This window comes from Mobula birostris, chromosome 10 (assembly GCF_030028105.1).
Source record: "Mobula birostris isolate sMobBir1 chromosome 10, sMobBir1.hap1, whole genome shotgun sequence".
NCBI classification, from domain to species: domain Eukaryota; kingdom Metazoa; phylum Chordata; class Chondrichthyes; order Myliobatiformes; family Myliobatidae; genus Mobula; species Mobula birostris.
Genome location: NC_092379.1, coordinates 44,338,903 through 44,357,680, shown reverse-complemented (window position 1 = coordinate 44,357,680; position 18,778 = coordinate 44,338,903). Strand labels below are relative to the sequence as shown.

At 44.7% G+C, this 18,778-nt stretch overlaps 1 protein-coding gene across 1 annotated transcript in view; it reads right to left on the bottom strand.

Annotated features, from left to right (window-relative positions):
- Positions 1-18,521, bottom strand: part of LOC140203645 (serine/threonine-protein phosphatase 2A 65 kDa regulatory subunit A beta isoform-like) — a 55,206-nt gene extending 36,685 nt beyond the window's left edge. The window contains exons 1-9 of the mRNA XM_072269693.1: positions 18,492-18,521; positions 17,808-17,898; positions 17,634-17,734; positions 14,007-14,239; positions 12,094-12,241; positions 9,123-9,278; positions 5,732-5,846; positions 3,285-3,355; positions 2,188-2,322 (exon numbers count right to left, since the gene is read on the bottom strand). Of these exons, the coding sequence (XP_072125794.1) occupies positions 2,188-2,322; positions 3,285-3,355; positions 5,732-5,846; positions 9,123-9,278; positions 12,094-12,241; positions 14,007-14,239; positions 17,634-17,734; positions 17,808-17,898; positions 18,492-18,521 (1,080 nt within the window). The remainder of the gene's footprint in view (positions 1-2,187; positions 2,323-3,284; positions 3,356-5,731; positions 5,847-9,122; positions 9,279-12,093; positions 12,242-14,006; positions 14,240-17,633; positions 17,735-17,807; positions 17,899-18,491) is intronic.
- Positions 18,522-18,778: the final 257 nt, after the last annotated feature.

Below are 18,778 nucleotides of genomic sequence, written 5' to 3'. Positions count from 1 at the left end.
ACGAGTCACTGGGTATATTTAACATGGAGGCTGACAGGTTCTTGATTAGTCAGGGTGTTAAAGGTTACGGGGGAGAAGGCAGGAGAATGGGGCCGAGAGGGTAATAAGCCAGCCATGATGGAATGGCGAAGCAGACACGATGGGCTGAGTGGCCTAATTCTGTTCCTGAGTCGTAATTGTCCTTTATTGTCCGTTCACTCTCCCGGAGTGCAGGCGAGCTCCTCGGGAGGGCCATGGGAGGAAACAACGGTCATTTTGTGAAAAGCTGCATTTCACAAAAGAAAAACACTTGAATTTCTGCGTTTGAGAAATCCTTCTGCACCTTTGGCATAAATAGATGCAAAATACTAATTACTATTAAATTATCCAACAGTTCAAATCATGATTCGGCAGGCTTTTTTCTTGATTTCATTTCAAATGAACAAATAATTCAAGGCTTGAATTAACAGCTGACAATTTGAAGATGTACACTTGGAATCTGTCAGCTGTGCCTGGAAAATCGAGGCATTTCCGACATTTGGGGAATCTTTTCGGGTGTAGCACATGAAGGGAATCAAGTCTGCAGACGTTGGAAATCCAGAGCAATTCACCCAAAACGCTGGAGGAACTCAGCAGCTCAGGCAGCATCTGTGGGAATGAGTAAACAGTCGGTGTTTCAGGCCGAGGCCTTTTATCGGGACTGTAAAGGGAGGCGGAAGATGCTAGGATATAAAAGTGAGGAGAGGGGAAGGAGGCCAGCTGGAAGGTGTTAGGTGAGACAGGTGGGTGGGAAAGGTCAATGGCTGGAGAAGAAAGAATCTGAGAGAGGAGAGGAGAAGAGAGTGGACCACAGGAGAGATGGAAGGAGGTGGGGACCCAGGGAGAAGTAATAGACAGGTGAGAAGTAAAAGCTCAGAGCGGGGAATTGAGGAAGGAGAGGAGAGGGGAGAGATTTTTTTTACATTTTTAAAAGTAATCTTAATTCTGTAAAAATAATGAAAGAATGCAAATTTCCATATTAATTTAAAAATCCAGAATTTGCACATGCAACAGTTTTGTTTAAGCTCACGCCAAAATAAACAAGGAACTTGATGGATGGAGAAATAACAGCTCCATCACACCATTAACCGATTCATCTTTAATCCAATATGCACTCAGATTACAAACCAGCTCACATCACTGCTTCTAAAGAACGCACTGCACATTTGCTCTTATCTGAAGCTCTCAAACTAAAAGAACAGTTCGAGAGACTCCGGTGGAAGAAACAGTTGTTATTCCATTCATGATTCATAAAAACATAAGAAATTGGAGCAGGAGTAGGCCATCCGGCCCATCAAGCCTGCCCCGCCATTCAGTAAGATCATGGCTGACCTGTCCATAAACTCAGCTTCATCTACCTGCCTTTTCCCCATAACCCTTAATTCCCCTACTATCTATCCTCTCCAGCCCTTCACCTTTCCCACCCATCACCTGCCTTCAACTCCCCTCCCCTACACACCAACCTTTCCCATCACCTGGTCTACCTATCACCTACCAGCTTGTACACCCCCCATCCTCCCAACCTTCTTATTCTGGTGCCTTCCCCCTTCCTTTCCAGTCCTGACGAAGGGTGTCAGCCCAAGGGTTCATTCCCCTCCATAGATGCTGCCTGACCTGCTGAGTTCCTCCAGCATTGTGTGTGTGTGTGTGTATGTGTGTGTGCACGCGTGTGGCTGTGGATTGCCAGCATCTGCAGAATCTGTGATTATCCACTTTAGAATGCTGGACATCACCGCACAGCTCCAAGCAAACGGCAGTTACAATGTTTCTCAACAGGAAAGAAAGCAGATGAACATGGGCCAACTGCTGTCCCCTTCCAGGAATCGATATCAGTGAGAGTAAAAGCCTAGACACATCAGTCTGTGTTGCAACACGTCCCGTTCTGGCACACTTATCCAGATACCTGTATCTTGTGGTGGAGCATGGACTGCTCGTCACCTTCAGCAGATGTACAAGTTCCAGAGACGACAACCAGCTTTTTGATCGCCTTATGAACAATAAGCGACCTTTCCTCAGCACTCTGGACTTGACAACAGCTTCCAAACAGCACACAGAAGAAAGCTCTCCATTGGTGTTTGCCTGATTTCGGTAGGCTAATCAAATATTATCCACGATGGCCACCAGTCACGCAAGGGGTATGTTAAAGTTCGTACTTCATGATAAAATTACCTTATCTTTGAGCTGAGCCAAGACCAGGGGAAGCAGGTGCTCAACAGTGCTGTCCTTGCCCAGGATGGTGGACAAGCCCATAATAACAGAGGCCAGAGCTGACTTCACGTGTTGATTGGTGTCAGACACAAGTTCCTGGAAAAGAAACACATAAAATGATTAAATGATAACCTAGACAGATATTTCAGTCAACACGCACAAAATGCTGGAGGAACTCAGCAGGCCAGGCAGCACCTACAGAAACGTCGACTGTACTGTTCCCCATAGAAGCTGCCTGGCCTGCTGAGTCCCTTCAGCATTTTGTGTGTGTTGCTCGGATTTCCAGCATCTGCAGATTTTCTCTTGTTTGTCATTAGATATCTCACTCATGATGCCATCCTCCTCCACGTTCTTATGATCCACCTGGTCAGTCATGGATCATTCTTAAATAATTTCTTTTACAGTTTGATATTCTAGTTTATATAAATCATGGAACAGAACCGGCCCTATAACCCACAATGTTATACTTAAATTCCTAATCAAGTGGGCAATCTAATCTACACGATGTCCATATTCTTCCGTTTTCCTCACATTTGTGTGCTTATCTCAACGTCATTAAAAGTCCCCGATATATCAGCCTCCACCATCACTCCAGGCAGCCAACACCATGTTAAAAAACCAGCAACACACACAAGATGCTGGAGGAACTCAGCAGGCCAGGCAGCACCTATGGAGAAAAGGACAGTCGACATTTCAGTCCAAAACCCTTCGGCAGAACTCAGCCCTTTGGGAGAGGGGGAGGGAGCAGGAGAGGGGGATGGGGAGGGAGTGGGAGAGGGGAATGGGACGGGAGAGGGGGATGGGACGGGACAGGGGGATGGGACGGGACAGGGGGATGGGACGGGACAGGGGGCAAGATGTGACTTGTGCTTGGACATTGAGCTTTTCCAGTTACAAGCAGTTCAGAGTGATAAAACTTGAATTAAAAGGTGCCCGAGTCCTCATTTCAGACCCACCCAAAATACTGAGGGACTTTTTCCTGAAGTGAATGAGATGGGTTGCTACATTAATTTTAGATAGACTGTATAACCAGCCAAAAATTTGAGAAGGCATATTACCTTAACATACGGCAAGATGTGACATATTATGACAGTCTCCCTGCAATCTACTGGCAAGTTTTCACAGAAATCTGCAAGATAGAGTACTGCATGTTAGAGAGTTATTCTCAAACAAATCAATGGAGTCAGAGAAAAGTACAGCACAGAAATAGGCCCTTCAGCCCATCTATTCTGTGCCGATCCATTTAAATTGCCTACTCCTATCAACCTGCATCTGGACCATAGCCCTCAATACCACTACCATCTGCGTACCCATCCAAACTTCTCTTAAATTTTGAAATCGAGCTTGCACGCACCACTTGCGCTGGCAACTCGTTCCACACTCTCACCACAATGATAAATCAATAAAGTTTCACAGATTAAGCAATTGCTGAAAAGCATCTGCCTTAATATTTGTATCTTCTCAGAAGATTGTGGCAAGAGAAAACATACATTCTGAAGCACAATTTAAGTCGCACAAGGAAAAGCAAGGCCAGCACCAACAGTGTAAACATCAAGAGTCAGACAGCACAGGTTCAATTCTGGCACATCTGTACGTTCTCCCTGGAGTAAACCCAGAGGGAAAAATCCGGAGCCGGATTCTCCGAGGCAGTCCTACGTTGAGTTCAACGCTGTCAACTCCTGCGACGCCACTGGTACCAAACTGTATCGGTCTCTGCCGATCCTTTGGATTCATCAGATGCGTGGAGAGGGGGAGCCTGCTACATGGGCAACAGCTTACTCTCCATATCATACTGCCCTGGCTTACGTATCACGTAGACAGCTGCACGTAACATCCATGGTGGACCCTGACCAACGGAGGGCCTCGGGTTAGGCAGTCTGTGGTACAAACGTAAAGAACAGCATTCACTCTTTTTCACAATCTCACAACCTTTCAAGACTCTGCACAAGCAATGAAGTGCACTTTGTAAGGAGCAGCCACCATCGGAACATGAAGTCAAGTGGCACACAATTCCTTTCCATTTGCTGTCATCCAGTTCTGGGATCAGATCAGGATGCCAAAGGGGAGGCATGCTGGCATGCTGTTCTCACTTGGAGAAGTGTCACCTGGATATGTGGTACCACATTAAATAGAGTCATAGAAAAGCACAGTGCAGAAAAGGCCCTTTGGCCCCTCTCGTCCATTCTGAACAATTCAAACTGTCTACTCCCATCTGCCTGCACCAGGACCATAACATCCCCCCCGCCCCATATCCGTACTATCCATGTACCTATTCAAACTTCTCTTAAATATTGAAATCAAAACTGCATGGACCACTTGTGCTGGCAGCTCGTTCCACTCTCATGACCCTCTGTGTGAAGAAGTTTCCCCTCATGTTCCCATTGAACTTGTCACCTTTCACTCTTAACCCATGACCTCTGGTTGTCGTCCAACCCAACCTCAGGGGAAAAAACTTGCTTGCATTTATCCCATCCATACCCCCCCATAATATTGTACCTCCATCAAATCTCCTCTCAATCTTCTGCATTCTGAAGGATACAGTCCTAACCTATTCAATCTTTCCTTCTAAGTCAGGTCCTCCAGACCAGGAAACATCCTTGTAAATTTTCTCTGCATTCTTTCAACCTTGTTTACATCTTTCACAGGAGTTCAAAGTTCAGGGGTGTCCAGGGAAGGGGTCGCACCTCTGGTGAAGGGGCTTGTCGTGTCCATTCCGGGGCAGCTCACTCACTTCTGCTCCCCACCGGACACTCATCTCTCCCCTGTGGCTGCAAGCAGCCATTTGCACGTGACAGCAGTCTCATACTCCGCTGAGATTCGGACAAGCCAGTCCTAGCACGCAAAGTCAGCCTCAGCGGACTGGGCGGGTGCGATCTATAGTAAAGCCCAACAGCCATGAAGGTGGCTCTGCATCGCGCTGTGGAGAACGAGGGGCATGAAAAGGCACAGAAAGCGTCCTGGTCATCCACTGCAAACAAGAAGACCCCAGTTTCTTCTGGCGCTTGTTCATACCACTGGACCCGGACTTCTGAGGCCAAGAGAGTGGAACTGCCACAGTACAAAGGCTTTTCCATTTTGAAAACTCTCCCGCACAGGTTTCTTGTCATCGTCGGACAAAATGTGCAACCACCATGCGTACTATACACAACCTTGACATTTGTCTCCTTACAGGCAGCCACAAAGCAAAGGAACCCAACAGAACCTATTAAAAACAGAAAACCATCAATCACACAATGCGCAGGAAAAAAAGACAAATTGTGCAGACAAGAAACAGAAGTAAATAATGTTCAGGACTGCACTGCAAAATGCCAGGTTGTACAGCTGGATCAAAGGCCTCGTCTCCACTAGGAAAGTTACAGGCACAGATTGCAGTGTCATTGCCCAGAACGAGAGTCTATTACTAAAGTAATTGATAGTTGTTTCTGCTGCCAGAAAGTTGTCACTGTGCTTCAGCAACAACATCTTAACCGGATGGAAAAGACAAGAATGAGAATTCCCAACCAACCTTTAACATTGTTGGCCCCAGCTGCTCGCACTTCAGCCTCACAATCTTTCAACAGGTTTTGGAAAGCAGGAACCAGATCATTTTCCGCAACTTCAGGACCCACGGTTTTCTGAAGCTTTAAAGGCAAGAGAAACTGAATGAGTAACAAAGATAGAGCGGGTTTCAATAGCAGCAATCTCTGCATTAACACGTGAACAGAGGAATCACAAAGACAACACCATCTTTCTTTTCCACGCTCGTCTCGCTGCTGCCATCAGGTAGAAGCTGCAGGAGCCTCAGGACTCTCATCACCAGGCTCAATAACAGTTACTACCCCTCAACTATCAGGTAGAAGGTGCAGGAGCCTCAGGACCCACACCACCAGGCTCAAGAACAGTTACTACCCCTCAACTATCAGGTAGAAGGTGCAGGAGCCTCAGGACCCACACCACCAGGTACAAGAACAGTTATTACCCCTCAACCATCAGGTAGAAGGTACAGAAGCCTCAGGACCCACACCACCAGGTTCAAGAACAGTTATTACCCCTCAACCATCAGGATCTTGAACTACAGGGGATAAGTACACTTAATCGATTGAGATGTTCCCACGAGCAATGAACTTACTTTAATTACTCTTTATCTTGTTATTTCATACTCTTGTTATTTATTGCTATTTATTTACATTTGCATTTGTACTTTATCTTTTATTGATCCTGTTTACAGTTACTATTCTATAGAAATTGCTGAGTATGCCCACAGGAAAATGAATCTCAAGGTTGTATGTGGTGACATGTATGTACTCTGAAAATATGAACTTCAAAATTAAAAATCTGAACTATACTTTAGCTACAGACTTCATTGCAAGATTAGTTTATACGTGATCTTGAGCATAGAAAGTGCCTTTTGTGATGGTCTGTCATTAGCAATGATAGCAGAACTTTATAAATACAATAAACTCCGTACCGTTCTAATGCAATTGTTTTCCAATAATGGGTTGGTGCCAATTTCACAAGTGCTCTGGCAACCTTTATCTTGTTCTGGCATATTTCCCCTTCCTTTCCAGTCCTGATGAAAGGTCTTGGCCCAAAACATCGACTGTTTATTCACTTCCACAGATGCAGCCTGACCTGCTGAGTTCTTCCAGCATTTTTGTGTGTGTTACCTTATATGGAGCTTATTTTTCAACATGGGTTAGTTATCTAATAAAGACAGACAATATAACGTCTTTGCCTGTTCCAGGGGTAATAATCCTAAACTGATAAAATGGCTGTGTTTTCTGTGTGCTTTTGAACACTGGTCCATCTGTAATTTGCTTTAATTTTCGATCAGGTTTACAGTTTTGAATTATGTAATTTTAGCATGGGTGGCGGGGTGGAAATACATCTCTACCAAGAGAGGTGTAAGGCATTCCTTCCCTCCGCTAGCCTGCAGGTCACCCTTGGGCAAGGTGTAGCACCTGCTTAGCCAACCCACCCCCCAATCAGGGTCACGTGAAGCTATGGGGTAAGAGTAAAGAAACCCAGAGAAATGTTGCCATTGTGTTCAGATGTTTATCAATGAGTGGATACCTCATGCTCTGGTAAAGAAATAAATGAGTGGGGAGAAAAAGGGAATGGTCAGATAAATGGTGTCCATTTAGAAGCAGCATTCTTTAGTGTTACCCAGGTAAAACAGCTGTAATGATCTATCCTTGATAGTATATCCACAGATAAACCAGCTGCTTCAGTACAGATTTTACACTCGTACAGAACAGAAAGATTTAATCTCAATGCTTTGGGTGGGACCGGATTTTCCTGGCCTAAAGAGACGGAATTTTAAATTTTTAAAGAAAGGCAAAGTTGAGAAAATATTGTCGTTGATGGCTCTGAATCCGAAAGTATGGTACACAGACAATAACGTGAGCAATTGTAATCAGCTAATTTCTCAGGTCAAAAAACACAACTAAATAATGTTATTTAATGATTAAATAATGTTTCTTAGTTGTTAAATAATGTTAAACTGATCGTTAATGTTTGCAATTAACCTGTGTAGGCAATGTGCCTTTATTTTGAGGATTTGGATTACATTGTGGTGAGAAAAGCACAGAGATTTCAGTTGATCCAAGTGTTTTCCCAGGCTGGGAAAGCCTAAGACTAAAGGGCATAGATTTAATTGGAGACACAGAACACAACAAGCTGTTCCGGCCCTTCAAACTGCACCGCCAGCAAGCCACCAACTTGTGCAACAATCTGCAATGACCCTTTAACCAACTAACCGGAATGCTTTTGGACTGTGCGAGGAAACTGGAGCACCAGGAGGAAGCCTGAGGCAACAAGTTTTGTACTGAGAACAAAGACCATCTGGTTCAAAAACTATAAACACACAGGAGATTCTGCAGATGCTGGAAACCCAGCACAAAATACTGGAGGAACTCAGCAGGCCAGGCAGCATCTATGGAAATGAAATAAACAGTCGCTCTTTCAGGCTGAGACTGCTCTTCAGGGCTATAAATCTGCCGATGACACAACTATTGTTGGCAGAATTTCAGATGGTGACAAGGAGCCGAAGAGGAGTGAGATAGATCAGCTGGTTGAGTGGTGTGGCAACAATCTGGCACTTGTCAGTCAGACCAAGGAACTGATTGTGGACCACAGGAAGGTGAAGTTGAATCACCAACTCCCTACACCATACCCGGTCTGTGTGAAGTCAGCAGTGGGAAGGAACCAGCAAAGTCCAGTCCATCAAAATTTTAATTAAATTAATTAATTCATGCACTACATCACAAAATTTACCACAATGACAGTAAGACCAAGGAACTGATTGTGGACGTCAGGAAGGGGAAGTCAAGGGAACACACATCAGTCCTAATCAAGGGGACTGTGGAAAGGGTGAGTAGTTTCAAGTTCCTGAGTGTCAAAGTCTCTGAGGATCGTCCTGGCTTTTCAACCTTTCGGCTCATTTCTAAACAGAACTGAAGTTCCCCTTAACTTCCTCCAGTCAAAAGTGAAAAATATCAGTGTCATCAACCTGTGCACGTGCTGAATCCCCAGATCCCTGGCACTATGCCAACAAGTTTGTTCTAAACCCCTGTCACAGGATTATCCTTCAGATACACTGAAAAAGATCTGAGCTCAATTCAGACCAACTTTGTTCTATTTCAGATCCATGTTTAAAAACAGGCTAATTAAATGAATCTGGAAAGAAATCTCAGCACCTTTTGGCATGTCAGTCAATTATATTAAAAATACGCAGGTGCTTGATTTAATGATTTTTTAAAACTATATTAGACGAACTGATCGTGTTTTCATGACTTTTGACAGAATCAGAAGGGATTCCAGCTGGAACAGAAAACTTAAAGACTAGTTTTAAAACATAAATGCACCATATCATCATACCAAAGAGATGCATTTTGTGCTTTAGCAATAACACGTACCTCAGAAAATTTGTCTGCCACCACATAGCGAACACGCCAGGATTCATCGTCCATTGCCTGCCGGAGGGTTGGCATCACCAACGTTTCCAGGTCTTCCTGGGGCAGCAGCTGGGCTATGCTCACACAAGCCTCAACTGCCAACAGCCTCACCGAATCCTGTGAAAAAGATGTTCAAACCGGGTTTGAGCTGGTTCTTAATTAAAAAACAAAATTAATTTACTGAAGTTTACATTAGGAAGAACTAATCTCATCAAAAAAATCATAAAAATAAATACTGACAATTTTACAATTGTTTCCCAGATGCTATCCGTTCAGATCACCTAGAAAGTAGCAACAGGTTTCATTACTTTGCAATGTGTGCTGGAATCTTCCCAGGATACAAGTACTGGAGTGTATCAACATGCAACCTTTGATGGAAGCATTCCTTGGATTAGTATATTAGCAAATGTCATGACAGTGCAAAAATTTATTGATAAATCAATTTTCTTTCTCCTGCTCTTGAAGCACCATTCTCTGCTGAGTGAATCTTCAAGCTAATCACCCAAGTGGTCACTTTTCACCGTAGGATATAGGAGCTGAATTAGGCCATTTGGCCCATCGAGTCTGCCCTGCCATTTCATCATGGTTGATCCATTTCACCTTTAGCCCAATCTCCTGCCTTCTCCCCATATCCCTTCATCGAAACACGGAAATCTACAGCACTTTACAGGCCATCCGGCCCCAAAGTTGTGCAGACCAGGTAACCTACTCGAGAAACTGCCTAGAATTTCCCTACCGCATAGCCCTCTATTTTTCTAAGCTCCATGTACCTATCTAAGAGTCTCTTAAAAAACCCTACTGTATCCATCTCTACCACCTTTGTTGTCAGTGCATTCCACACACCCACCACTCTCTAGGTGAGAAACTTACCTCTGATGTCCCCCTTATACCTACTTTCAAGCACCTTAAAACTATGCCCCATCATGTTAGCCATTTCAGCCCTGGGAAAAAGCCTCCGGCTATCCACACGATTAATACCTCTCATCATCTTATATGCTTCAACCAGGTCACTTCTCATGCCCTGACTAATCAAGAATCTATCAACCTCTCTGCCCTGAATATACCCAATGACTTTGCCTCTGTGACAATGAATTCCACAGATTCTCTGGATAAGGAAATCCTTCCTCATCTCCATTCTAATTGGATAAACCTCTGCTCTGAGATTGCTTCCTCTGGTCTTAGGCTGTCCCACCATAGAAAACATCCTCCCCATATCCACTCTACAGGCCTTTCAGTATTTGACAGGTTACAATGAGATCCCTCCCCCTCATTCTTCTGAATTCAAATGAGTACAGGCACAGAGCCATCGAATGCTCCTCGTACGACAAGCCTTTCAATCCTGGACCTTTCAATCACTTTCGTGACTCTCGGTTGAACCCACTCCTGTCTTGGCAAACCCTCTGTTCGATAAGGGGCCCAAAACTACCTTCAATATTCCAAGTGAAGCCTTATAAAATGTGAACATTACATCCTTGTTTTGATACGCTAGCCATCATTGGTGGGGTCTGAACCTGGAGCAAGTGTGAACATCTCCTTGGCTACAGATGTGAAGGTTTATTTCCAGGAGTCACTGGACAGTAACCAGAAGAGAAGCTTACTCAACACCAAGGAGCACACGTCCAACCGTTAACCAGAAGCTAGGTGAGGGTCAAAGTGTCCATCCCAGCTCCCCTTCAGCGTACCATTTCTGTACGACTCTGGCTCCTTAGTACAGGAGAATACTGCGGACTGCGTCAAGCCTTATGCCCGGGATACTTTAGGTTGGAGGAATATGAAAGGACACACACTGATTAAACAGTTCACTCTTCAGGCAAAAGCCTCAAGATAACCACCTTCTTGGAGGAGCATCTCCAGCTGGAGTACTGGAATGGTGTAATCATGCCGATAGATTGACAGGCACTGCTTCCATCTACTGTGGACAAAGGAAGTTTATAAAGCAGGGGCTCCCAACCTGGGGCCCCTCGGTTGATGGTAGGGGGTCGATGGCGTAAAAGAGGGTTGTGAACCCCGGTTACAAAGGTGAACAGATGGTGCAGACTACGACAACAGAAACTTTGCAAGCAGGAACTGGCATTAACAAGGCGTAGCATACTGAGTACATAGCCGTATTAACCGGATGCAACTCAGTTCTTTGCCACGGACACACCATCCATACTAATCTTTCCCACCTCCAGCTCATCCATACAGTAAAATGCAAGCGGTGATGTGGGGTGGGGGGGAATTCCTCCAGTGAGCGGAATGACAGACAGCCTGTTACCGGAATGAGCCAACTGCTCTCCGTTATTTCACACACTGCCATGACGTGTGGGATACAGAGGCTCCTCAGTACAAGCAATTGATACACATGTGACATAAAGCCAAGGTGACAGCAGCAGCTTCAGCAAGATGAATCATGACAAGCCATGGGGAATAAGATCACCTTTCTTCACTATAATCCACGCTTCCCTCATCCACGTCACCTGCATTCCCACCCCACAAGCCTTTCCAGCGCATCAGTGTCTGTAGCCCCCACCACCCACAATAGACTCCTAGACTAATCTCAATCCTCCGCTATCTGCAAGGGGCCTCTGCCACTAATCACACCCCCCTTCACCCACCCCACCCTTCAGGTTTCCACGCCACTCATTCATCCTCGCCGCTCTCCCCGAAAGCAAGACAAGGTCTACACTCGCCCATTTGCCTCCGTTCAGGGCTGCAAACAGTTCTTGCAGGCGAAGCGGTGCTTTCCTCTCGGGGCTATTCGCTGTATCTGGAGCTCCTGCCGTGGCCTCCTCGACATCGGAGGACCAACACAGATGGGGTTGGTGGGGGGGGGGGGTTCTTCATCGAGCACCTTCTCTGGGTCCGCTGAGACAGCCGGGGTATCCCAATGGCCACCCACTTCAATTTGACTTCCCGCTGCCACTCCAGTGTCTGCTCTACAACTACATACCTGCTCATCAGAAGCCAGGGAAGTGAAGAGGGGTATAATGTCACTTTTCAAAAACTCCAGCTCCACAACCTTTGCAAATTCACCCAACTTTGATGCTGCTGCCTGGCGGACCACTGGTGTGTCATCTGAGCACAAGCTGTGAAAAAGTCTGCAGAAAATATAAAATTAAAGGTGACATAGGAGTAGTCGCCCATTGATGCAGAACTTAACAATTCGCAAGCAGAAATACAAGCACTGAAAATTGACATTTTTGCAATTAATGTTTCTAAATCAGAAGCTACTAAAATATTTTGCTAAACCCATCATCATTATGTGCTGTGTCATATGCTATGGGTGGTCACGGTCTTTCCATGACCCTGATTGTTCTCTGTAAAGTTTTCTACAGAAGTGGTTTGTCATTTCCGCCTTCTGGGCAGTGTGTGTCTTTAGAAGGTGGGTGACCCCCAGCCCATTATCAATACACTTCAGAAACTGTCTACCTGGCGTCAGGGGTCGCATAACCAGGACTTGTGATCTGCACCGGCTGCTCATCCACCACCTGATCCCATGGCTTCACCTGACCCTGACCGGGTGGGGGGCGGGGGGGGAGGGGGTGGTATCGAAGCAGGAGCTACACCTTGCCCAAAGGTGGCCTGCAGACCAGCAGGAGGAAGCCTTTCACCTCCTTTGGAAGAGACGCATCTCCACCACACCATCCAAAAATCCAATATTTGTGGTATTCAGATTTTATCCTGAGAAATACTTCAAGATCGCAACAGAATATAGAAATTTACTGAACATTACAGACCCTTCAGCCCACAATGTTGTGCTGACCACGTAACCTACTCTAGAAGCTGCCTAGAATTTCCCCACCATACAGCCCTCTCTTTTTCTGAAACAACTGACTGTGTCTGAAAGTTTACACAAATGACACCACAAAAAATTTTAATTCAGGGAGTAAAGCGGCTGGAAGTGAACCCCAGATGTGGGACTCCTGCACTTGGAGCAGAACAGAGCCATTGGTTGTGGACTGCAGGGGCACACAGTTACCAAAGCAACCTTCTCCTCTGACAAAACTCAAACACCTCCGAACAAGTGAAATCCTCTGCGCGCCAGATTAATCAAAATGGCCCTGAAGCAGAGCAACAGGCTTGACAAGACACGGCTCTCAAAAAGAGCACGCCTTTGTAAATGACAAGGCCACTTCAACCCCACAGCCGAGAGTAAGCGATGAGCACCACTCCACTATGATGCACCTCGGCTTTTGCTCCTTCCTCACTAAAAACACACAAAAAACCTTCAGTTTATGTCATTAAAAACAAAAATGCCACACTTTCTGTGCTATTCTGGGGCTGATTATTCTCTAAACTAGAAACTTCTACCCACTCAGTTAAAACAAGGTCCTGTCCACCATGGTGGTAGCATCTTATCGCCAATAAAACCAAATTATACCGAAATTGGGTGGCGGGAAGGAAATACGTCCCTGCCAAAGGAGGTGTAAGGCACTCCTTTCCTCCACTAGCCTGCAGGTCACCCTAGGGCAAGGTGTAGCACCCGCTTAGCCTCCCCGATCGGGACTACGTGAAGCCGTGGGAGCAGGTGGTGGACGGTTGTATGAGCAGCAGGTGCAGATCTCAACTCCTGACACTGACACCAGGCAGACAGTCTCGGAAGCGTATTGATAATGGGCTGGGGGTCACCCGTCTTGTAAAGACACACGCTGCCCAGAAAGAAGGAGATGGCAAACCACTTCTGCAGAAAACTTCGCCAAGAACAATCGTGTCCACGGAAAGACCCACGATCGTCCACACCATACGACACGGTACATAATGAGCGATACCACAGGATGTAGATTTTCTACAATAATACTGTAATATTCCTAGCTAACTTCAATCATGTTCAGCTGCAGCATTCCAAGGGAGGAAAGTACTTACTGACGCAGCTCGGCCTTTACAGAGCTGGATACCCGAGGGTAGCAGACACTGAAAAGGCTGCATGCCGAGGTCCTGGACGTGAACCAGTCACCACAGGTCAGGCGCTTGACCAGTGGCACAAAGTGGACTTCTTGGTCTGCAGGAGAGTGCTCGTGGGAGATGGCTCGCAGTGAATCGATGGCTTTATCTCGTACTACCGATTTTTCCACCGTTGCCAGGTTCTCCAAGGGAGGCTGATTAGTGGGAAAGAATTAAACTGAAACACATCTTCTTTTTACTCTACTTCTAAGAAACACAATATTTAGAAACAATCTTTAAGATAAATTCTTAAATTGCTGAGAATTAGGAATTCTCATAAAGAACATGAGACAGAGAAACATTTAAAGGTAGAACAATATAGAGCTGTGGTGGAGGATAAAACACAAACTACCAAAAACTGTATAAATCAAAGGACATATTTTCTCAATCACAGAAATTCCCAAGGTTCCTAACCAGAAAACACTGTACTAATATTAAATGGAAATTACACTGTCATGTTCCTAATTATCAGTAATTACAATTTCATCTTCAAATTAAGTACCAATAATTGCTCATCCTATGAGGTTTTAATATGCAAATAAACATGAAGCTGCCTGTCATAATAATTTTGCCAAAGTTTGAGGGAAGTCCATGGTCATCCACTTTGTTAGAAGAAATAAAAGTGTAAACTACATTCTAAATTGGGAGAAAATTCAAGAATCCGAGGTGCAAAGGGACTTGGGAGTCCTCGTGCAGCATTCACTAAAGGTTAACTTGCAGGCTGAGGAAGGCAAATGCAATGTTAGCAGTCATTTCGAGAGGACTAGAATATAAAAGCAGGGATGTAATGTTAAGGTTTTATAATGTATTGGTGAGTCATCATTTAGAGTATTATGAGGAGATTTGGGCCCCTCATCTAAGAAAGGAGGTGCTGACATTGTGTGGAGTTTCAAGGAGATTCACAAAAATAATACTGGGAATGGAAGGCTTGTCACGTGAGGAATGTTTGATGGCTCTGGGCCTGTACTCGCTGGAGTTCAGAAGAATGAGAAGAGACCTCATTGAAACCTATCAAATGTTGGAAGGTCTGAACAGAGTGGATGTGGACAGGATGTTTCCTATGGCAGGGGAGTCTAAGGCTAGAGGACGCAGCCCCAGAATAGAGGGATATCCTTTTAGAATGAAAATGATGAGGAATTTCTTTAGCCAGAGGGTGGTGAATATGTGGAATTCTGTGCCACAGGTGGCTGTGGAGGACAAGTCATTCGGTATATTTAAGGCAGAGATTGATAGGTTCTTGATAGGTTCATGGCATCAAAGGTTACTGGGAGAAGACTGGGCAGTGGGGCAGAGGAGGGGAAAAAAGGATCAGCCATGATTGAAAGACAAATTGATAAGACTCTTGATTAATCACAGCATGGAAGGATACAGGGAGAAGGCAGGAGATTGGGGCTGAAAGGGGAAAATGGATCGATGGGCCAAATAGCCTAAATCTGCACCTATATCTTATGGAACTATTCAAACAACAACTGTGCCCACGTTTCAGTTTAGAATTGCAGGCATCACAGGGGCTCTGAGAAAACGTTTCTGAATTGCTATTTTCTATAATACAAAGCCACGCCATCTCAGCGTTCTTCAAGAAACACTGCTAAAAGTTTGTGATATTTTATATACAGCCCCCACCCACACATGAGCAAATTGGATTCCTTACATAAATGCTTTAAGAATTCTCTGCCTGTACTCACAGGTAATTTTACACAAAAAGAAAACATTTTTGAAAGGAGTATCAATACAAAAGAATGTACACACTCTATACGCAACATACTGACGCTGGAATGTCTAATTTGGAACCACTGCAAACAATAAAGTAAAACATGGAACAGTACAGTACAGAAACAGGCCATTCAGCCCACAATGTTGTGCTGAACCAGCTAAAAAGAAAATCAAAAACCACCAAGAACTAATCCCTCCTACCTGCACAATGTCCATCTCCCTCCATCTTTCTCATACCCATGTCCCTATCCAAAAATCTCTGAAAAGTCTCTACCATCATACCAGTCAATGTATTCCAGGCATCCACCACTCTGATGGTAAAAAAACTTACCCCTCACATCCCCCTTGAACCTACCTACCCACTCTCACCTTCAATGCATACCTCTGGTATTAGACATTTAAATCCTGGGAAACAGATACTCCTCTCTACTTTATCTATGCACATACTCCTCATAATCTTACAAACCTCTAGCAGATCTCCCCTCGGCCTCCAGCGCTTCAGAGAAAACAACATAAGTTTATCCAGCTCTCATGATCGCATGTCCTCTAAACCAGGCAACATTCTAGCGAACCTCTTCCGCATCGACTCCAAAGCCCCAACATCTTTCCTATCGTGGGACAATCAGAACTGCATGCAGTACTCCAGACGTGGCCCACCCAGAGTCTGATAAAGTTGCAGCACTTCCTCTAAAGCAGGCAGCATCCTGGTTAAACCTCATTGATCGAGCTACTTTGGTGGTTTCATAAATTGATTTCATTATTTTAATTCCGAATTGTCCTATGATGAACTGATCACTGAAAATCATTTTAATTTGATCTATGCCCTGTAGTAGACTGAGGCCCTCGTTATTTAATTTCAGAATCTTGTTCCCCATTATGGGTATTTAAAAACAATACAAGTATGTTATTTTAAATAAATATTTAATGCATAGGATCATTGCATCTGGGCATTAAAATCTGTGTTTTGTTTCCCCCGGTTGGGCTCATGTTGAACGGATATTTGGTCAATACAGAGCAGAGGTTTCAGTGTTTGGGGGACGGTATCAGTCCGTGTAGGTTTTCCAACAGGCTGCGCAGCTGAACCTGGATCAGGGGTAGAGTAACTACACTTCACTGTAGCAATTCTCAATGATACACCCCTCCAATATTTCAACCAGGTCCTGAAGAAGGGTCTCGGCCAGAAACATCAACCGCTTACTCTTTTCCACAGACGCTGCCTGAGCTGCTGAGTTCCTCCAGCGTTTTGTGAGAGTTGATTTGGATTTCCAGCATCTGCAGACTTTCTCGTGCCTACAAATATGTTGGGGTGGCACAAAGCCTCATCTGCCTCAAAGATTTTATTGCAAACAATAAAAGCAGAGAGGGTTCTGTATGTGTCCGTTTTCCCCCTCATACATGCAACCCATCATAACAAAGAAAGATTACAGGGACATTGCCGGGTGTGGAGGACCTGAGTTATATGGAAAGATTGAATATGTCAGGACTTGTTTTTAACTTGGAACATAGAAGATTGCTAAGAGATATGACAGGAGGAGACAAGATTATGAGGGGTTTAGATAGGGTAAATGCAAGCAGTCATTGTCCACTGAGGTTGGATGAGACTACAGCTAGAGGTCATGGGTTAAGGGTGAAAGGTGAAATGTTTAAGGGGAACATGTGCTGAACTGTTCTATGACTCATTATTAAGTCATTTACTTTATCATTGCCTGTGGAACGCTGCTGCTTTGAGAATCATCTTCTGGAAATTAACCTTTATTAAGACAGTAATACCACTTCAATGGCATTAACCGCGTGACCGTCCTGTGCAGTGCTTTGTAAATGTACGTCCGCTCTTACCAGCAAACAGTGAACATACTCCGGTCCGCCAACGAGCACCGTGAAGCTCCCTAGTTGCTCCGCTAATGCCAGCAGTGGCTCGTCTTCATCGAAAATGGTGTCTGCATCGAGACGAGAAATCAGTGGCAAGGCGACTCTGAGAGGCAGCCCAACCACACGCAGCTTTGTACCTACCAGTCAGAAGTGGGAGCAGCTCATTCCCGGTACGCTCTACCAGCAAGGCCAAGGCAGTTGTGGACAGTTGCTTTATGTTGTTCAACCGTGACTGGGGAAAGGAAAGAAATGAAATTGATCAATGCCATCCAACCCTGAACAGAATTCTGGAAAAAAAAAGATATTTTGCTTAAACTCTGCTACAATCAAAAATACACCACTAAGTGCCCCTTGTAACAATTAAATGCAGGTAATGGCGAACAGAACAGAAACCCATAGCAGAAAGCATTATTTCCAGAGCAGAGTGCGGTTATTGTTGTGACAGAAAGATTGGATCTCATGATTTAGCGATTCAATCCATTTCTTGCTTGGGCATTGTTGTGTATGTGGCCGGGTTACACAATAAAACGATAAATAAAAATGCTAGAGACTGGAGCCAAGTTAACAGGGTTTTTCTCACTGACGGAACCCGAACTGAACACAGATATACAGATCAATACGCGCCTAATAGCGCATGCTCAATAACGCGTTACTACGACATAAAATAGTCCCATGTTATACAGTAGGCTATACGGTACAGGTATAATTCATTAGTACAGTTGATGAGGTTCAGTAATAACACTGGCCACTCCACTGGGCAGCGCACAACATTATTCTCGTCAGCACAAGGTCCGAGCCCAGTCATTAAATGGTTTCTCTTTCTACAGATGCCGAGCCTCTGCTTTGGTCATCCATTTCCATGAATACAGGACCATAATTCACTGAAAGTGGTACCATGGGTAGATATGGTCATGAAGAAAGCTTCTGGCACCTTGGCCTTCATAAATCAAGGTAAGTTTGGATGTTATGTTGAAATTCTATAAGACAGCAGTAAGACCTAATTTGGAGTGTCGTGTGCACTTTCAGCTGCCTACCCACAGGAAAGATGTCAGTAAATTTAAGAATTTATCTTAAAGATTGTTCTAAATATTGTGTTTCTTAGAAGTAGAGTA